Below are 20226 nucleotides of genomic sequence, written 5' to 3'. Positions count from 1 at the left end.
GAGTCATCATTGGAGGCTCATGTTCATGAACCACACCTTTCCTTGTGTCCTTCACCCCAACCAAGATTGAAGGATGACGCAGGCCATACTACTGATTACTCCATGGAGCTGTTTTCACATACCATGCCTGGATTATCAAGTGAAATGGTGAATTACCCAGGCCAAGATGAATCTGACATGGAGTGCACTGATGCACAGCCGCTGATAGATGATTCTGCTGGTACATTCACTCAGAGCACTACATTGTCCTCGCAGTGTACAGAGCCAGATTCTGACCCTGATGAGACTCAGGTGCCCCTTCCCGCACACTATACCACCATACACGGTGACACAGAGGAAGGTGCACATGACATTGAAGAGGAGGTGATGGATGACCCAGTTGTTGACCCAGATTGGCATCCATTGGGGGAAGAGGGTGCTGCTTCCAATAGCTCAGATGAGGAGCATCCACAGCAGACATCGACATCGCAACAGCTGTTATCTGGCAGGCCCGGAGCACTCCAAAGACAGGTTCCAAAAATCAAAAGAGTTGCTGGACAGCTTGTCCAGAGGGTCAAAAGATCACAGCGTGCTAGGCCGCAAAATGTCTGCCAAAGTAGGAAGAGTGCGTTGTGGCACTTTTTTGAACAAAATCCTCATGATCAGGCCAAGGTTATCTGTAAGAAGTGCGCAAAGACCTTTAGCCGAGGGAAAAATCTGAAAAATTTGAATACCAGTTGCATGCTTAGATATTTAACCACCATGCACTTGCAAGCGTGGACACAACACCAAACCTCAAGTGCCACATGTGCAACTGATCACAAAGAAGGTAGTCAGCAACGCTACATTGTTTCCCCCACTGTAAGCCCACCAGTTAGCACAGCAGCAAATGTTGAGGTGTCGTTGCAAGGCCACAGCAGTCAGGGAATCCCACTGTTATATCAACGAAATACTGAATCTAGGCCATCAGAAAGAACACCAACTCTATCACCATCATCAACCCTCTCTCAGTCCACCCTGTCCACCGCTACTTCCACCATATGCAGCTCACAAGTCCAGCTCACCCTCCCAGACACTATGAGTAGGTCAAGAAAGTACTCAGTCTCTCATCCGTGTACACTGGGTTTGAACGCCCACATTGCCAAACTAATCTCGTTTGAGATGATGCCCTATCGGTTGGTGTAAAGCGCAGCTTTCCGTGAACTCATGGCCTATGCAGTACCACGCTATGACCTACCCAGTCGCCACTTCTTCTCTCGCAAAGCCATCCCAGCCCTCCACCATCATGTAAAAGACCGCATTGTCCATGCACTCAAGCAGTCAGTGAGTGGAAAGGTGCACCTCACAACTGATGCATGGTCCAGTCGGCATGGCCAGGGCCATTACGTGTCCATCACTGCGCACTGGGTTAATGTGGTGGATGCAGGGTCCACAGGGGACAGCGGTGGTGGGACAGTGCTGTCTAGCCCACAGTGTAGGAAACAGTTGGCTGTAGGCGTTCGACCCTCCTCCTCCTCCTCCAGAAGCGAAAGCTCGTCCACAGAGCGCAGTCGTACGAGCACTCCATCTGCAGCTGTCACTGTTGCACACGAGGAGTCCCCCTATCGAGCAGCTAGTGGAAAGCATCAGCAGGCTGTGTTGCAGATGATGTGTTTGGGCGACAGACACACCGCCGAGGTGCTGGCCGAGTACTTGAAGCGACAAACTGAGTCATGGCTGGTCAGTGTACATCTTGAGGCAGGCAAGGTAGTTAGTGATAACGGCCGTAATTTTGTGGCAGCCATAGCCCTTTCAAAACTCAGCCACATACCTTGCTTGACTCACACCTTGAACCTGGTGGTGCAGTGTTTCCTCAAAAATTATCCGGAGTTAACAGCCCTGCTCCAGAAGGTGCGAAGACTGTGCGCGCACATCCGCCGGTCGCCTGTACACTCCGTTCGTATGCAGAAGCCGCAGCGATTGCTCCACCTTCCCAACCACCGCCTCATTATCGACATTGCAACAAGGTGGAACTCCACCCTGCACATGGTGGAGCGGCTGTGCGAGCAGAGGCAGGCCATAATGCATTTGTGGGAGGATACACGGCCAGACACTTTGAGAGCAGACATGGAGTTGACAGGTGTGCAGTGGTCGAAGCTGAAACACCTCTGTAAAGTCCTTCAGTGTTTTGAGGAATGCACACGGCTGGTAAGCGCAGACGACACCATCCTAAGCATGAGCATCCCACTTATGCGTCCGCTCATGCAAACTTTGATGCACCTTAAGGAGCAGGCGTCTGCAGCCAATGTTGATGAGGAGGAAGAGGAGGAGGGAATCCTTGATGACATTCAGCCATTTTCTGCTCAGGGACCTCTCCTGGACGAGGTGGAGGAAGAAGAGGAGGAGGAAGATGATGATGGAGATGATTACTTAGGGGAGGAGGATGCATATCACGGGGCAAGTGAAAATGTTGGCGTGGCAAGGTCTGGAACAGGGTTTGTGCGTGACTGGAGGGATGTGGATTTGCCAGAAAGTGCTCCTCCAACCAGCACTCGCAGTGCATCATTGACACCGGGAACATTGGCCCACATGTCAGATTATGCCTTGCAGATCCTAAAAAGGGACCCCCGCATTGCCAAAATGATGAACGATGACGACTACTGGTTGGCCAGCATCCTGGATCCACGCTATAAAGGCAAATTACAAAACATCATGCCACAGGAGAACCTTGACCTAATATTGGCTAATAAACAAGCAACTCTTGTAAATCGGTTGCTTGAGGCATTCCCAGCACACAGCAGCGGTGATGGTTCTCACACGAGCCATACGGGCCGGGGGCAGCTTGGCAGAGGTGTTCATGGTGCACACAGCAGAAGTGGCGTTGGAGACAGGGGTTTCATGATAATGTTGTGGACTGATTTTTCAAGTACCGCTCACACAACTGGTAATACTGCATCGATGGAAAGTGACAGGAGACAGCAGTTGTCAACTATGGTTACAAACTACTTTTCCTCCCATATCGATGTTCTCCCACACAGGTCATTCCCCTTTGACTATTGGGCCGCTAAACTGGACACCTGGCCTGAATTGGCACAATATGCCTTACAGGAGCTCGCTTGCCCAGCTGCAAGTGTGCTATCGGAAAGAGTCTTCAGTGCAGCTGGATAAATCCTGACAGAAAAAAGAACCCGTCTGTCAACCCAAAATGTGGATGATCTAACCTTCATTAAAATGAACCATGCATGGGTTTCCAAGGATTTTGTCCCACCTTCCCCTGATGACACATAGGGTGACAGAAAAATGGCTTGCTTTGGTCCACCTCTTCATGGGACTTGACCTATTTCGCCATTTGCATCAGCTGAATGTCCAACATCAACATATGCCACTTTCTAAAACTCACTAACTGTGCTGCCTCCCCCCCCATGGCCGGGGTCACCACCTAGCGCACGACACCGTGCGAGTGCCGTTGCCCTGGACAGGTGGGTAGGCCGACTCTTGGGCGCGGGCACTGGCACAGGGTCCCTCATAGTGCAATCAAGTGTCTCTGACGGTGGTGGTGCACACCCGCCATCAGACACACCGCCGTACTATGAGCGGCCCAGTGCCAGTACCGACGCCCACAAGTGGGCCCCCCTTGCTTGGGCAGGGCCCCAGCATTTGCAATCTTTACCTCTCCCTGCTCCTTCGCTGTGTAGTCTGGGCCGTCAAATCCATACTGTGCCTGATACCGTCTGAGCCTGCCTCCTGATGTATAGACATATATTTTGAATGTGTACGCTATCCATACATGTTATCCGGGGATACGGAACCCTTTCTCACCTTTGTGCAATCACGTGCAATCCATACTGGGCCTAATACCGTCTGAGCCTGCCTCCTGATGTATAGACATATATTTTGAATGTGTACGCTATCCATACATGTTTTCCAGGGATACGGTACCCTTTCTCACCTTTCTGCAATGACGTGTAATCCATACTGGGCGTGAGAACGGCTGGCGAGCTGTTAAGCAAGCTACAGCACCTGTGGTTTGCACACGTAAGTTTTTCATTTTTTCAGGAATGACGGTTAGGCCTAATTCCGGAACTGCGGTTGACCTGCACTTACTGGGAAATCATCGTTCGTGGGTAATAATTGTAATCAGTGATCCCCTTCACTAACGTTGTTCAGCGGGTTATCTGCACCTGTAAGCGACAAACGCTGGCCTTTTCAGTGTAGCGCACATGCAGCCATGGACATGTAAGGGCATGACACACCAGTTATTGGCCAATCTCATGTGCCAGAGCCTCACGTGTCCCTCTAGTAAGCCGGACTTGGACCGCGGGGCATGACGGAGTCTCGTTCGTTAACGGAATTAAGCTTGCAATGTGTGCATCTTTTCTGTAGCTGGCATGGTTGAGATTTCCCAGGTGGAGTCGAATTTAACTGTAGGCTCCACTCCAGGTGGTGCCCTTCTGGACATTCCTTTAAGGTTCAGCTTTGCAACCATACTGCCCACGTAAAACAAACACTTTGCCTTCATGAACGCTGTTTGGAGGGTCATGACTCGTGGGAATAACGCCGCCCAATCAGTTAACCTGCTAGAGAGATCCTTCGTTGCTTCCAAGCATGACATCACACTCCCTAGGAGGAAGGTAATGCCACTGTGGCGACCGTACTCCTGGGGGCGACACAAGTGCACCGATGCCCAGCCACTGCTCGATGAATCTGCTGGTACATTGACCCAGACCACTTCATTCCCCTCGCACGCTACACGGCCTGAATCTGACCCTGATGAAACTCAGGTTACCCTTCCCATATACAGTTCCATCTTACACGGTGACAAAGAGGAAGCTGCAGATGAAAGTGCAGGTTCGGCCCACCCGCCATCAGACACACCACCGTACTATCAGGGGCCCTGTGCCAGTGCCGTCGCCAACGAGTGGGCCCCCCCTGCTTGCTCATGATCCCAGCACTTGCAAGGTTGAAATACTGTGCAGTGAGATGGAAGATGGGGACGACGAGGAATCCAGACAAGTACAGGGATTCCCTAGCGAGGAGACTTATTTGATTGTTTTCAATGTTGGGACAGCAATTTTTGGGGAGCACTATACTCTGGAGAATGATAGATGGGGCCCACCATACACTGGAACATTCCAAAGGTGGACATCAGAAACTGGAGCAGCATTTACAGGGCCCATTATACACTAGAGCATTAGAAATGGGGCCCATTATGTTTGGAGCATTATTTGGGCCCATAAGACAGTGGAGCTTCATCCATGGGGACTAACATATACTGTAGCATTATGTGGAGCTCATCATATACTGTTTCAAACATTATATGGGACCAATGATTCTGTATGGAGAAATAGATGGGCCTCGTCATGAGATGTAAAAAGTGAAGTATTTTTCATTGTACTATACCACTATTTCTCTGCCGTATCGGAGCATGATGAGTTGTGGTATGTGTTAAAGGGGCGCTCTTTTGCCCAGGGCACATGAAAACCTGGAGCCAGACCTACCCCCCCACAACTTTAGCCAAATAACCCCCATTTTTCAGTGCGTAACTTGTATTATGAAGTTAATTAAGGTTGACAAGCTTATGTAAGAAGAATTGATGCTTTTGGCATTCAAATGGGCACTGTAGGTATGTTTCCTGTCTTCCTCTCACTGCCGACTTTTATTCCCCATTGACTTACATTGGGTTTCGTGTTTCGGGACGACCCCGACTTTTCCCTATAATCGGCCGATCTTGCTCAACCCGACATTTGGAAAAGTCGGGTTTCACGAAACGAAACTCGACCCTAAAAAAACAAAAGTCGCTCAACTCTATGTATGTGTATTGTGTGTGTGTGCATGCGTAGCACTATGGGTGAATGTGCAGAGAGGTGAATGGTGCTGTGTGTCTGTCTGTGTAAGGGGAGGAGAGATTTCCTACAACCGTGTGTACTACTCCCTTCAGAGGAGAGCACAAACAGGCTCTAGCCAGAGTAGTAAGAGAAGTGGGAGGCCCCGCTGCACAACTGAGCAACAAGACAAGTTCATTAGAGTCTGTAGTTTGAGAAATCGACGCCTCACAAGTCCTCAACTGGCAGCTTCATTAAATAGTACACGCAAAACGCCAGTATCAACGTCTACAGTGAGGAGGCGACTCCGAGATGCTGGCCTTCAGGGCAGAGTGGAAGAGAAAAAGCCATATCTGAGACTGGCTAATAAAAGGAGAAAGTTAATATGGGCAAAAGAACACAAACATTGGACAGAGGAAGATTGGAAAAAAGTGTTATCGACAGATGAATCCAAGTTTGAGGTGTTACACAGAAGAACATTTGTGAGACACAGAACAACTGAAAAGATGTTGGAAGAGTGCCTGACTCCATCTGTCGAGCATGGTGGAGGTAATGTGATGGTCTGGGGTTGCTTTAGTGCTGGAAAAGTGGGAGACTTGTACAAGGTAAAAGGGATTTTGAATAAGGAAGTCTTTAACTCCATTTTTGTTTCTGCCACATATATAAAAAAATCTGTATTGGTTCAAATTCCTACTATATGCAACAGTAATACCACTCTTATTTGCAATTCCTCTATGGTGAGTTGTGGCAGTAGGAATAGCATAAGACAGGTATCTAGCCTGGGATAAATAAATAAATTCTAAGCCTTGCTGCTGTTTTCTTCCATGCACTCATTGATTGATTTATGTTTTTTATGGTGATCTTTACTCAGAAATTCAACAAGGCAGTCAAAATTTCATGTGTCCGTTCACAGTTTCTCTGTACTATCTGTAAGTAAGAGGTAATGGAGGGAAACAATGTGCTACTGGAGCTGGAATTATGACTTCTGAATTCTCCAGTGCATTTTTTTCCATCGATTTCTGGGTGATTCTTGAAGTATGTTTAGGGTCATTTTCCTGCTGGCAGACCCATGACCTAGGATGCAAACCCAGCTTTCTGACCCTGAGCATTACATTGCAACCAAAAATCCTTTGGGAATCTTTACATTTCATGATGCTTGGCACAAAGTCAAGGCACTTTGAACCTCAACCATATTTGACTGCAACTACTGTGTTCTTTAATTTGTAAGATTAATTCCATTTACAGTAACCAGTAGAATTATGTGCTTTGCCAGGAAACTTTAAATTGGTCTATCTGTCCAAAAAACTCCTGGTGGCCCTCTAACAATGAAAAGGGCAGTCTGATGGCCCTAATACCCTAAAAAAAATTGTCACTTTTTTAATGTGTCTGATCATGTCTCAGACATCATATGACCAGATAATGTATTAAAATGATAAAATTACATTTTATGGTGAATGCTTTTTCACAATTGAAAGTAATGAAAATGTGCAAATACATAGCAAAAACACTATGGGTGTGTTAGGCGTCGGTTTCCTGTCACTGCACAGTGGGAATCCCGAGCCTTGCTTCCAGTGGTCCCCCATTCCTCTCCAGCCGCAGAGGAGGTTTCTCAGCAGACTCGTCGGTTCTGGCACTCTGCCCAGACTAGCTCCGTGGGTTTGGTTGCTGCTGCCACCTCTGGTCCAGTTATAGCAACGCATGGTGGTCAGCAGAGAGCTACTCCAGGGAGTAAGTCCTCCTTTTGGTCCACTGAGCATGCCCGTGGGATGATCTCTCATTGGAGATAGGAGGTCACATGCTCAGGTCCTTCTCCAGCTCGGATTGGACCATCAGAAAGGTCAGGAAGGTCCCGGAAGGACGCGGCTATAAAAGGTTTGTATGGCCGCTCGGCCATGTGCTAGTATAGACTGCATTACCAGACTATGAGGTGTGAGTGTTGTCTGCAGCTATGAATGTCTCTGGTGACTGACTCATTTGAAACCCCTACCCTTGGTATGAATGTGTTGTGCAGCCTAGCCTCTCAGAAAGGAAATGTAACATCAACTGTTATTCACTGTCCTATTAAGGGAATAGAAGAATCCAGGATATCTATAAACAGAAAGATAGTGAGGAAACACTTAGCTAACCTAAATGAATTCAAGTCTCCAGGTCCAGATGAATTACACCCCAGAGTACTGAAGGAGATAGCAGAAGAAATTTTTGAACCCCTCTCCATAATCTTTGAAAATTCTTGGAGAACAGGAGAAGTCCCAGAAGACTGGAGAAGAGCAAATGTTGTTCCTATCTTCAAAAAGGGGAAGAAGGTGGACCCAGGCAACTATAGGCCGGTGAGTCTGACTTCTATACCAGGAAAGATCTTTGAACAAATTATTAAACAACATGTATGTCAATACCTGGATAAGAATGAAGTGACTAAACAGAATCAGCATGGGTTTGTAACTAATAAGTCATGTCAGACTAACTTAATTTCCTTCTATGACGGTATCACTGATTGGGTGGATCAAGGAAATGCTGTAGATATAGTAAATCTTGACTTCAGCAAAGCATTTGACAAAGTCTCTCATACAATCCTTATTGAAAAAATGACTAAGTATGGAATGGTCAAGGCAACTGTTAGGTGGATTCATAACTGGCTTAGTGATCGGACCCAAAGAGTGATCGTAAATGGCTGCACATCCAGTTGGAAGAATGTCTCAAGTGGGGTACCACAGGGCTCTGTCCTGGGCCCTGTATTGTTCAACATCTTTATCAACGATTTAGATGAAGGAATTGAGGGTAAACTGATTACATTTGCTGATGACACAAAGCTAGGAGGGATAGCTAATACTAGAGAAGAGAGAGAGGATTCAAAAAGATATAAATAAACTGGAGAAGTGGGCAGCAACTAACAGAATGGTTTTTAACAGGGAGAAATGCAAAGTACTACATATGGGCAATAAAAATGAAAAAAGCATATACAGAATGGGAGGAATAGGGCTAAGTGACAGCACATGTGAAAAAGACTTGGGTATACTAATAGATCACAGACTGAATATGAGTCAACAGTGTGATGCAGCAGCAAAAAAGGCAAATGCAATTCTAGGATGTATTAACAGAAGCATACAGTCTAGATCACGTCAAGTCATTATTGCCCTCTACTCCTCTTTGGTCAGACCTCATCTGGAATATTGTGTCCAGTTTTGGGCACCACATTTTAAAAAAGACATCAACAAACTGGAGCAAGTTCAGAAAAGAGCGACCAGAATGGTGACCGGTCTGCAACCCCTGTCTTTTGAGGAAAGGTTGCAGGATTTGGGAATGTTTAGTTTGCAAAAGAGAAGACTGAGAGGAGACTTAATAGCTGTCTACAAATATCTAAAGGGCTGTCACATTGTAGAAGGATCAACTTTATTCTCATTTGCACAAGGAAAGACTAGAAGCAATGGGATGAAACTGAAGGGGAGGATACACAGATTAGATATTAGAAAAAACTTTTTGACAGTTAGAGTGATCAATGAGTGGAACAAGCTGCCACGAGAAGTGGTGAGTTCTCCTTCAATGGAAGTCTTCAAACAGAGGCTGGACAGACATCTGACTGGGATGATTTAGCGAATCCCGCTTTGAGCAGGGGGTTGGACCAGATGGCCCAGGAGGTCCCATCCAACTCTACGATTCTATGATTCTATGATTCTATTAAGCGCCCATGCTTAGGTGTAGGTAAAGGCAGAGTCTGAGACTGACATCAGTGTCCACCGGTGGCTCTGTATGCCACGGTGCACGTGCTCAACACTCCACCATAGTCTGCATCTATAGTGGCATGTCATGATACCAGTGCAGGTTTTTGAGCTGCGCGTCAGGGGTTAATGTCTTGAGCTCAGTTCAGGTTTTGACCTGCACACCTGGGGTTAATGATTGTGGCCTCTCTTTGGTTCTGGGAGAGCTTCTTAAACCCCTGGTAAGCTCCAATCCCTGTCAGTTATACTTTTGCCTTTGGCCGAGTGTGGTGACCTCTGTGTGCCTGTTCGCTGTTATAGCTTGTTTATATGGTTCTGACCCGGTTCTGTTCCCCGTTGTGAGTTTGTCTGTTGATTCTGTACTGTGCTACCCTCTCTGTGTATGACTCGCTGTCTGTGATCTGACTACTCTCTGCTTGCCCCTCTTGTACCTTGCAGCTATCTCTGTGTATGACTCATTGGCTACGTCCTGACTATCCTCCCTGTCTATGCCCCTTGGTAACTTTGTCTCGCAGTTACCCTGCTAGGAGTTCTCTTGCAGGTCCTAGCTCTCTGGAGTTTAGGCCACGCCCACAGCAGTCACGTGCTTCAGGTACTGCTGTTCTGAAGTACGTACCTACTCAGCTGCTGCCCGCTCTACAGGTATCTTTGAGCAAAGTTTGCTTTACTCAGGACATGCGCACTGGCTCAGTGAGCAAGTTCAGTGCGGTGTTCCTGACAGGCATCCGCAGGTGCAACGCTACGCGCTCAGTAGGTCTAGAGGGACTCAGACCTTGTGTCCTTGGGGCTGAGTTCTGTGACTGAATACTGTGCGCTCTCTTGCCGAGTGCTGTGATTTTAACAGGCTCTGGCATTTATGTTCAGCAGTGGCGCTGCTCTTTGTCGTAACAGAGTTAGCTTCTGTTCACACTGGGTGACGTTAACCCACGTGTGACCTCTTGTATACCGCTTTATACTTCCGCCATTACTAAGCAGCAGTATACTCCCCCTGCATGGTGGACCCCGGGCTGCGAACACACCTTACTATTATTTTATTATTTGGTGCGTTCCGCCAGCCCTAACTGTGTGAACATAGCCCATGGGGTGGAGGAGCATATTTTTCCTATTTATTTTGCCTTTTATACAAGTCTTTATCCTGCAAAGAATGTTTCAAATTTTCTTCTCCATTCAATTCCATATTAACTGTGGTTTTGTGTATTTTATTGCCAGTGAGTAAAAGCAGCATAATACTTTAACAGCATTGTGCTTAGCACTGACCTGTGATTCGGAGATGTTTCCAGGGGTCTTCTCCATGCTGTTCCCATACCATTTCCATGCTGTTTCCATTTTTTCAGCATTTTTTAGACCCCTTCAGACCTCAAGGGAGGCTGCCAGAAAAATGCTTGCGTTTCCCATTGACTTCCATTATACTTGTTACTCGAGTTGAGCACCCGAGCATTATGATTTGCTCAACTTGAGTAATGAGTACTTGAGCATTTTATTGCTCGCTCATCATTAGTTCTGATTCATCAAAGATTTTACGACAGAAAACTTCCATAAAACATTTTGAATAGTTGCAAACTTTTTACTTAATGTGAGACTACAAAAATTTAGCAGCTTTGGACTTTTTGGCGATTTTTATTTAGTTCCGACAAAGTGGGTGGAGCTGGAGTAGAGCGGAAATATGGTGAAGCATGGTAACGCCGCCCAATTGTCAAATTCATCAGAGTGGTTGATGCCTTATACCACAAATCTTAATCCTGCTGCTGTAATAAGATTTATTGCTAGTTATATAAGGAGGTGTCTGCCACTCCACATATCATCTGATTCATTAAGATGCATGCACCCCTTGATTAAGCACTTCATATCAAAACCTGTTTGAACCTTTCTGAGAAGGTGAAATTTTTTATTTCTGACTGACGTCTTTTTACAAATATGTGGTAATAACTCTGGAATTATTCAGCATATTCCAGAGATATGGAGCTTGTTTTTTGGTGACACATTGTACTTCATAATAAATGAAGAAAAAACGGAGGAAATAGAGTCTATGCTAATTTATAAAAATATCAAATTTTATTAGTCACATAAAAATGACACATGTAAATACGTGCAACAATGATAACACTAATTAAATGAACAGACTGTGTACAAAGAGGGTACATACACAATAAGAGTGACCAAAATATCCTAAGATGTAGCTATAGTGGACTGCTATCACAATGGGCACATGTGGGACAAAATAATAATGCCTCTGTGCTCCAAAAATCTCACATGAACTTGGATAGTCCCAGAAATAACAATCATGATGTTAAGTCTAATTATTCAGGGCTCTCCAGATGACAGTAATGAAAGTACATAAGCTAAAAATTTATCACATGTATTAAGAGAGCACCGGACACCGAGATACCTCATGAAACTGGGACATCACCATAAAATTCGAAAAAGATTGACAGCACAGCAGGAGCGATTCAATCAGCAATAGTACATCATGAGTGAATAATTACCCGTCATGCTCCTAAATGTGAGCGCAGGAGAAACAAACCCCGACGTACGTTTCGATGTATTAACCTTCCTCAGGGGGCGTGGCTTTAATGTGCCCAGGTTCCCATATAAATACCCAGCATGCTTGCTAATTAACCAATGAAATTACCAGGACATATTAACGCGAATGGGCGTCTAATCACCGCCCATAAGCGTTACTCCCACCCAATAAAGGGGCGGACAGCCCAATCCCACCAATAGTAGCGACAATCATCATCGCACATAGACAAAAGGTGAGAGCAATAGACATATCCTCTGGCAGTTGTATGTAGACACGTCACTTCCGCCCACAATGTGGAGCAGAGCGTGACAGTCCAACCAATAGTAGCGATAGTCATCAGCGCATGTAGGCGAAAGATAAAGGCAGTAAACACACCCTCCAGCAGTTGTGTGTAAAACACGTCACTTCCGCCCACACTGTGGAGCGGAACGTGCAAGTACTGGAGGGCGGAAGTAAACCCCATACCCGTGAACTCGCGCGTCACTTCCGCCCAGCTGATGCGTCACGTGGTGCGGCCGGCGCCTGGCCGTCACCAAGCGACACAATCAAACAAAAGACAGGGAGGACGCTATGAGGACATCGGGTAAAAAAAAAAAAAAAAAAGGGGAAGAAAGCACCCATAAATACAACTGGCAGAGGAAAGAATATTGATAAATTAGATAAGAAATATGAAATAATACTATTTAAATGCGGTATATAGATACATACTAACATATCAAAGGTATGTATCAACTTATCAAATGCATGCACACATGTATATGTGCACATATATTTGTACACACTCGCATGCGCGCACATACCCGCATATGTGTTGAATCAATAAAGAAGAAAGGGAGATAAATTAATAATAAAGAAACCAAGAATTTATGAAAAGCAAACATGGGACAAAAAGTTAGTTCATAGCTTGATTGAAGTTACTCCATATAATATTCAATCCGGATCCATTCTCATGATACAGATGTCTCATGGATAATGCGGTAGCTTAAATGCTCCAATTTAGGCATTATGTCCGAAGGCTTGTTATTGCTGTGCCCGTAACGACTATATGGATATGCTAGAGACTCATCAATGGGATCACCTAGGGCTGGGCCAAAAATGTTGGTCACTAAAAAAATAACAATACAAACAATAAACAAAAGATAAAAACCAACAAAGAATAAAAGCCAAATTTAAAACCAACTTAAGGAACAGGAGAAAACACTCATACTGAAATGAGAGAACATTCAATAATTAAAAACGGACAAGAGGGGTGATCCAGACCAATCACATGAAAGAAGCGAATCCCTGGGATTCATTCAAACCCTGAGGGGACATTGTTCCCAAGGTGGTAATCCACATACATTCCTTTTGTGCTAATAAGCGCTGTATGTCATAAATGATTTAGGGTTACATTGGTGGAATTGCTTATAGTGTTTTGCTATTGTCTTTAAGGTTGAGAGGTCTGTGACGGCAGCTGCTGCCATAATGTCTCGAACATGCTCCCTTGTACGAATTCGGAGTTGGCGTGAGGTCAAACCAATATAGATTTTTTGACAGCCACAAGTGGCATAATATATTACCTGTGTCGTGGCACAGGTAATATGTTGTCTAATTGAAAATTGCTTGGAACTATCAGTGGAAATAAAAGTATTAGTTCGCATAATATTTTTACAGGCCACACAGCTACCACAGGGAAAGCAACCCTGTGGTGGACCCTTTGATTTAAAGGGGTTTTTAACACTAGGACTACTGGACTCGTGACCCCGCCTAGAACTACTGAAAGGAGTCATTTTGACTCCTAGCTTGATTTCGTTTATTTTTAGAGTTTCATTTGTGGTTATTTATTAATAATTATATTTTTTGTAATGTATTATTATTGTGAGATCCAACAGTAATGCTTTTGATTGTTTTTTTTTTTGCTTTTCTTATTTTTCTACAGAAAATAACAATAATTATAATAGACGTTTTTCAAACATTTTTTTTTATTCAAGTGCACACATATAAACAACAACTGAAGAACAAAAAGCAGAGAAAATGTAGGTGGAGGAGCATAAAAATGAAAATATGGCGCAGAATTCACCTTCTAAACACTTGGTGTTTCGCATTTTAGGCATTGCCTTTGATTTATGGCAGTACATTGCCCACACAAAGACTTACCACAAGTCTTACAATTGCCGACAGATCTATTTTTCTTGCACTTTTCTTTGATCTGGCAAAATTTTGTTTGAACCATCACTTCTGAGCATGTAGAAACTTGGGACGTGGAACCCTTTTCCCTATCTGTGACATAAGGACCACTCAACTCTCTCACAAGCGTTTGCAAAAATGCCTTGCGTGACATTTTTTGGTGGGTAATCTCCTTGAATATTATCCATGCATTTATACCCGCAAAGTCTAAGGCATTTTCAAATGCATGAACAGGCCATCTCCTTGTGCATGTTCGTGTGGTATATTTTCGTGCCATCTGATCCACTACATCTACTCCATATTTTGTTTCATTGTAAAACTTTACCGTTTCTGGAGTTTTTTTAGCGGAATCAGACGCAACAACAACATCTGGATGGACGGAACTCAAAATGACAACATTTTTGTTGGGCTTTCCTTGATATACTGTAAGTGTAAAATTGTCTTCATTTCTAAACACTTTAGTGTTGTACAATTCCTCTTTCATGGATTTTATTTCTTTAGGCACTTCTCGCCTTATCTTGTTCAGTGTTCCCACGATGGTTGTTCCTTTGCTTTTTAGCTGTTTAGCTAAATTTACTGAAGTAAAATAATTATCGGTTGTAACATTGCGACCTTTTTTCAAAAACGGGTCCATTAACTTCATTACCACATGGTCAGCTAAACGGTCCTCAGCACGGCGTGTGTCATCTTTTGCCTAGATAAGGGAAGCCATTTGCCAGATATTTGCTCTCCTTATCAACAGCTAGCCAATATTTGTGGCCATATTTATCTGGTTTGGAAGGCATGTACTGCGTGAATGGACACCTAGTTTTGCTTGGGAAAAGTTGCTCATCCACCGTTATGTATGGGCCAGGTTTGTAACACGCAATACAATTTTCAATAAACCTGTCCCACACAGTAGAAAATAGAGCAAACTTGTCCGTTTGCAGTCTCTCCGATCGAGTAGATTTCTCATCAAATCTGATAAGATAAGAGCCTAGAGTAAACAAGCTATTTTGCTCAGTATTACACAGTAATACAAGCAGGTAAAACACAAGGAAAATGTGAAAAGTTGACATGTAAATTGAACTACATCTATATGAACATCAGGGTAAATAAGACAGAGTGAAAAAATTATGCACAAAACTTTATAGCAACATTTAGTGACAAAAGGACCTCAAAATATAGTAGGGAGTCAAAATGACTCCTTTCAGTAGTTCTTGGTAAATTTTGAAAAAAACGCCAAATTTTTCACCAAAATTATTTATTCTCACAAAATCTTTTTTCACATCATATTTGAGGAAAAGTCACCGAGTTTCAAGCCGGAATTCTGAAAAATGTAGTCACAGAAGAGAAATAAAAAACGAAAGGAGTCAAAATGACTCCATCAGTAGTTCTAGTGTTAATTTGTGGAACATAATGACTGTGTACGAGGCTATCTGACAAATTATAGCCTCTTCTAGCTGTCATAGGTGGCCTTTCAGGCAGAAAAGAAGCTAAAGATGGATCGGTTTTAAGAATATTCCAATGCCGCTGTAGGCACTGTTTCATGGTCGACCATTCACCATTAAACTTTGAGATAAATCTGACTTGATCCTCATTTTGCTTTCTCGTCCTATTCGTGGAATGCAATACGCTGACTCTTTTTAGCTCTCATATATCCATATTTAACACTCCTATTGCTATAGCCGCGCATTTTAAATCTATTCTCAAGATCTCTGGCCTGGTATTCAAACCTCGAATCAGAGGAACAAACTCTTCTTAATCTTAAGAATTGTCCTGTAGGGATCGCCCTAACAGTAGCCTCCGGATGGCAGGAAGTAGCATGTAGCAATGAGTTAACCGAGGTGGGCTTCCGATATATATCTGTCTGCAACTGTAAATTTTCATCCACCAAGATTTTAATATCTAGGAAGTCCACCTCGGTCTTACTATAAGTGTAAGTAAGTTTAATGTTAAAGGGATTATGATTTAATCCCTCCATAAAGCTACATAGTTGTTGTTCTGTTCCCTGCCATACAATAAATACGTCATCTATATAACGCATTTCTTTATTCATAATAAATTAAGTATAAAGAAAATAAATGTAGGTCATTATGATTTGCATATGCTTATGAATAGATCTAAAATTTGACAATTTTTAAAAATAGCAAATGTTTCTATAGGTCTTCCTCGTGCAGTTCCCATGTCATTTGAGCAATGTTCCCAACAAGTTCCACAATTTCTAGTCCCTCTGGAGTCCGCTGGGGGGCTGCCGGAAAAATGCTTTCCGTAGACTTGCATTGGGCTCTTTGCTTGGGTCGAGCTCCCAAGCATTCCAATTTGCTCGACCCAAGCAAAGAGCACACGAGCATTTTAGTGCTCACCCATCACAACACATCTCCTCTTGGTTTCTCTAACCTAGGGCAAGATCAAGCTATGTACACATGGTTCCTAGCACTGACTAGGCAGGGAGAAAAGGGGATAGGATCCTATCATCATGTACTCTGAAGGTCGCAGTGACTCGTCGACACTTGCATGGAAGATCCCTTAGTGTAATACCCATAGCGGGTAAGAAGAAGTATGGATTTTTGAAGAAGTGCAGGACACAGTTGTGGGATTCCGACACCACAACTGATGTGCATGGGACAGGGGTAGCATTGCAATGAAGACTGGAAGTAAGAATTTCTTCCAGGCACCACACGCCCCAGAGTTTGGAATAAATCATTAGCATAAAGTTAGAGAGTTCCTGTATATCCTGTGTGTGGTGATTCTCTGTAATTATCTCCAGTGTGTGGTTATCCAGTTCCTGGATCATAAATTCCTTTGTCCCTCTGTATCTGGATTTTTTTTTCAGCCTCCACTCACTGAGTTTTATCTCCTTCTGTTAAAAGAGCTTATCTGCTTCTTCCTGTCTGACGTTATTGCTTGGGATTCTATTGCCTGGGCTTATCAGTGCGTCTGGGATTCTGTGTCCTGGGTGTCTCTGTTCTGGGCCCATAACCTGTAGCAGAGTATATCTTCTGATAATGATCACAGGTACACAGGAGAACTTCACTGAGCAAGTTATCTTCAGTAAACAGTATTTACTTCATATGGGTAAACATGAGATAAGAGAATACAGTAGCACACAGCCTGTGCTGCTGGCATAATACACTCAAAAGTGAAAGTAAAAGTAACAACAACAGCAGAGCTTCCCTCCCCACAATACAGCAAACATATAACTTTACACTATCCCCATCTGCTGTCAGGCTAGTGTAAAGTCCTCCTTTACATAAACAATAAGTCCATTTCTGTTGCATATGCCAACACATACAGGTAGGACTAGTTTAACACTTCTATTGCCTGTATGCCCATATTAATATGTGATAAACGTCCCAGGATGTGACATATTGCCTTTAAAGAAAAGGTGTCTCTGCCACGATTGGAAACAAAAAAAGGCTAATTTGCTTTACAAAGTAAAATATATTGTGTTCCATGTTTCAAGTTTTTAATTCATCTCACCATTTTCACCTTCATTTTAATTTTAGGAGAAAGTAAATTTTATTGTGCCTGCATCTTGTCACACCAGTAACACCCTGCGCAGGATTTATCCCTTGCACAGGGCAGGGAACAAAAAGCAAACCTTTAAAATTTAAATTCTTGGAATTCTATAAATTCAATTTTGTTTTGATAAATTCTTAATTTTTATCTAAATTGTTAATTCTTTTTGGGCTTAGTGAATTGATTGTATTATCAGCATAATATGTGTTCCATGCTTGGTCAAGCTTTTGCAAAGATTTGGTTGATGCCCACATTTCTAATAAGGAGACCCCTCTTTGTAATGGTCAGTGAACTATTTCATGATGAATATAATGCAATGTTTACAGTGGGGAAAAAAGTATTTAATCAGCCACAATGGAGCAAGTTTCCCACTTAAAAAGATGAGAGAGGCTGTAACTGAAATCATAGGTAGTCATTGGTGACTGACTAAATACTTTTTATCCCCACTGTATATATCAAAAATACACAAAAATGCTCCATTGGAAACTAAAAACATGCAATTGATAATGAACCATGTGGAATCATTACATATGTTTTTCTTGAAATTTGATGATTAATTTCTATTTTCCGCAGTGCCAAATTTAGGGAATACAGACATCTCTTGACATTCATTTTTGCCATTGATGCTATTAATAGTAATCCGGTCATTCTTCCAAACATCACCCTGGGATATCATCTGTATGATTCATGCGGCAATGTGAATAAAGTCCTAAAGGATGTTCTGCAGATAATGTCCGGACACTCAGTAACAGCTCCTAACTATTCATGTATGGACCATGGTGATGTAGCTGGCTATATTGGAGATCTAGGATCTGCCACCACCCTGCCAATGGCTCAGTTATTGGGTATGTATGGATATACGCAGGTAAGTTCTGATAAGAAAGCGACATGGAAAGAATTTATATAACTTTGATGAAACTTAATGCACTGGTTCTTTTTCAATAGGACACATGCAACTTGACAACTCAGAATTCGGTTTGCCTGTTTGAGTGGTCGAATGGCAGAGTCACATTGAAGAGACAATTAGAAATGGATTTGCATAATTGTAAAACAATTGTTGAACAAATAATGAAAGATAATTTTTTTAATTTTTATTTACACTGATAATGACTTAAAGTGAAAGATGCTGATTGCATTATTGCATCTCTGGTAACTAGTCAGAGGCAGAACCCAACCCACTGCACTAGATTGACAGGTCTTTCCTTATAGACAAACATCCAGGATGGGTAGCACGTGGTCACTTTTTCCAAGTATGTTATCTATGACACACTGCTGCACAGTTATGCCGTGTGCCCAACTCATGCTGGCGCCTACCCTCATATGTCTAGAAGGTGGAAAATCAAAGAGGAACCATGGTATATGCATGCAATCCAATAGATGAGGATGCCAACAGATCGGCAGATAATATAATTACACCAAACAATGGTAGCCATTAATAATGTTGACAATTAAAAATATATACCAATCACCAAATAATAAAGGTAAATGTATTATTGATTCTAAAGACAAATCAACACTGTAGAAGTGAACATATTCATATGGTCATGAATGGGGAATGCACATGCTTGTGCAATGTAATGTGGAAAGAACCTGTGAAAGGCAACAATATGATGAGTGAAAAAAACCCCACACAAATCGCCACCCAGTCTGTGGCTTTCGCAGGAGTAAGGGCCTCGTCACACACAGCGAGATCGCTCATTTTGAGACGCATCAGCGATCTCTCCAGCGATATCGCTGTGTGTGACATCCATCAGCGACCGGCCCCCCTACCGGGTATCGCTGATTGTCCAGGATCATCCTGGGCTATTTTTTGATCGTTGGTCTTCCGCTGGCCAGTACGCATCTCTGCGTGTGGCAGCGAGAGACCAGTAATCAGCGATGCTGGATGCTGGTATCCAACATAAACATCGGGTAACTAAGAGCCGTGCAGCTCTTGGATACCCGCTGTTTACCCTAGATACCAGCGGGCGCTGGTATCTAGGGTAAACAGTGGGTATCAAAGAGCCGTGCGGCTCTTAGTTACACGATGTTTACATTGGATACCTGCTTGCTCGCTGGTCCTGATCGCTGGAGGGGCTGTCTGTGTGACAGCTCACCAGCGATCAGCCTATCGATGTCCCAGCGATCTCATCCATGTGGAATCATTGGTGGGATCACTGGGACATCGTTATGTGTAACGGGGCCTTTAAGTGAGTTTGTATTCTGTGTGCTTTATTTATTCATATATAATTGATAAATCTAATTACCAGATGCGGAGGGAAGACGATGTGAGCAAGCATGTGGTGTCAACGTCCATAGGCATGAAGAGCGCATGCGTGAAGAAATTTACAAATAAAGTTAGATGAAATGTTGAGATGCACAAGGGCAAAGAACCCAGATCGATAAACTTACGACAAACTCATAGTATGTGCGTACTGGAACATAATCAATCGAATGTAGTAGGTTAAAATATCAGAAAGCACCTGTGCAAACAGACCAGAGAAAGATGCATCAAATATGTGATTTATGCATTTGTAATTATACAATGGAAGAAACCAATCAACTG

General features: G+C 43.5%; 1 protein-coding gene across 1 annotated transcript in view; it reads left to right on the top strand.

Annotated features, from left to right (window-relative positions):
- LOC141098824 (vomeronasal type-2 receptor 26-like) overlaps nucleotides 1-20226 on the top strand; it is a 150369-nt gene that overhangs the window by 5726 nt on the left and 124417 nt on the right. The window contains exon 2 of the mRNA XM_073586797.1: nucleotides 18255-18546. Within this exon, the coding sequence (XP_073442898.1) occupies nucleotides 18255-18546 (292 nt within the window). The remainder of the gene's footprint in view (nucleotides 1-18254; nucleotides 18547-20226) is intronic.

Source organism: Dendrobates tinctorius, unplaced genomic scaffold (assembly GCF_039654945.1).
Source record: "Dendrobates tinctorius isolate UK_male_01 unplaced genomic scaffold, ASM3965494v1 ptg000095l, whole genome shotgun sequence".
Classification (NCBI taxonomy): Eukaryota; Metazoa; Chordata; class Amphibia; order Anura; family Dendrobatidae; genus Dendrobates; species Dendrobates tinctorius.
Note: the sequence above shows the minus strand (reverse complement) of the source record. Positions and strands in the feature narration are given on the sequence as shown.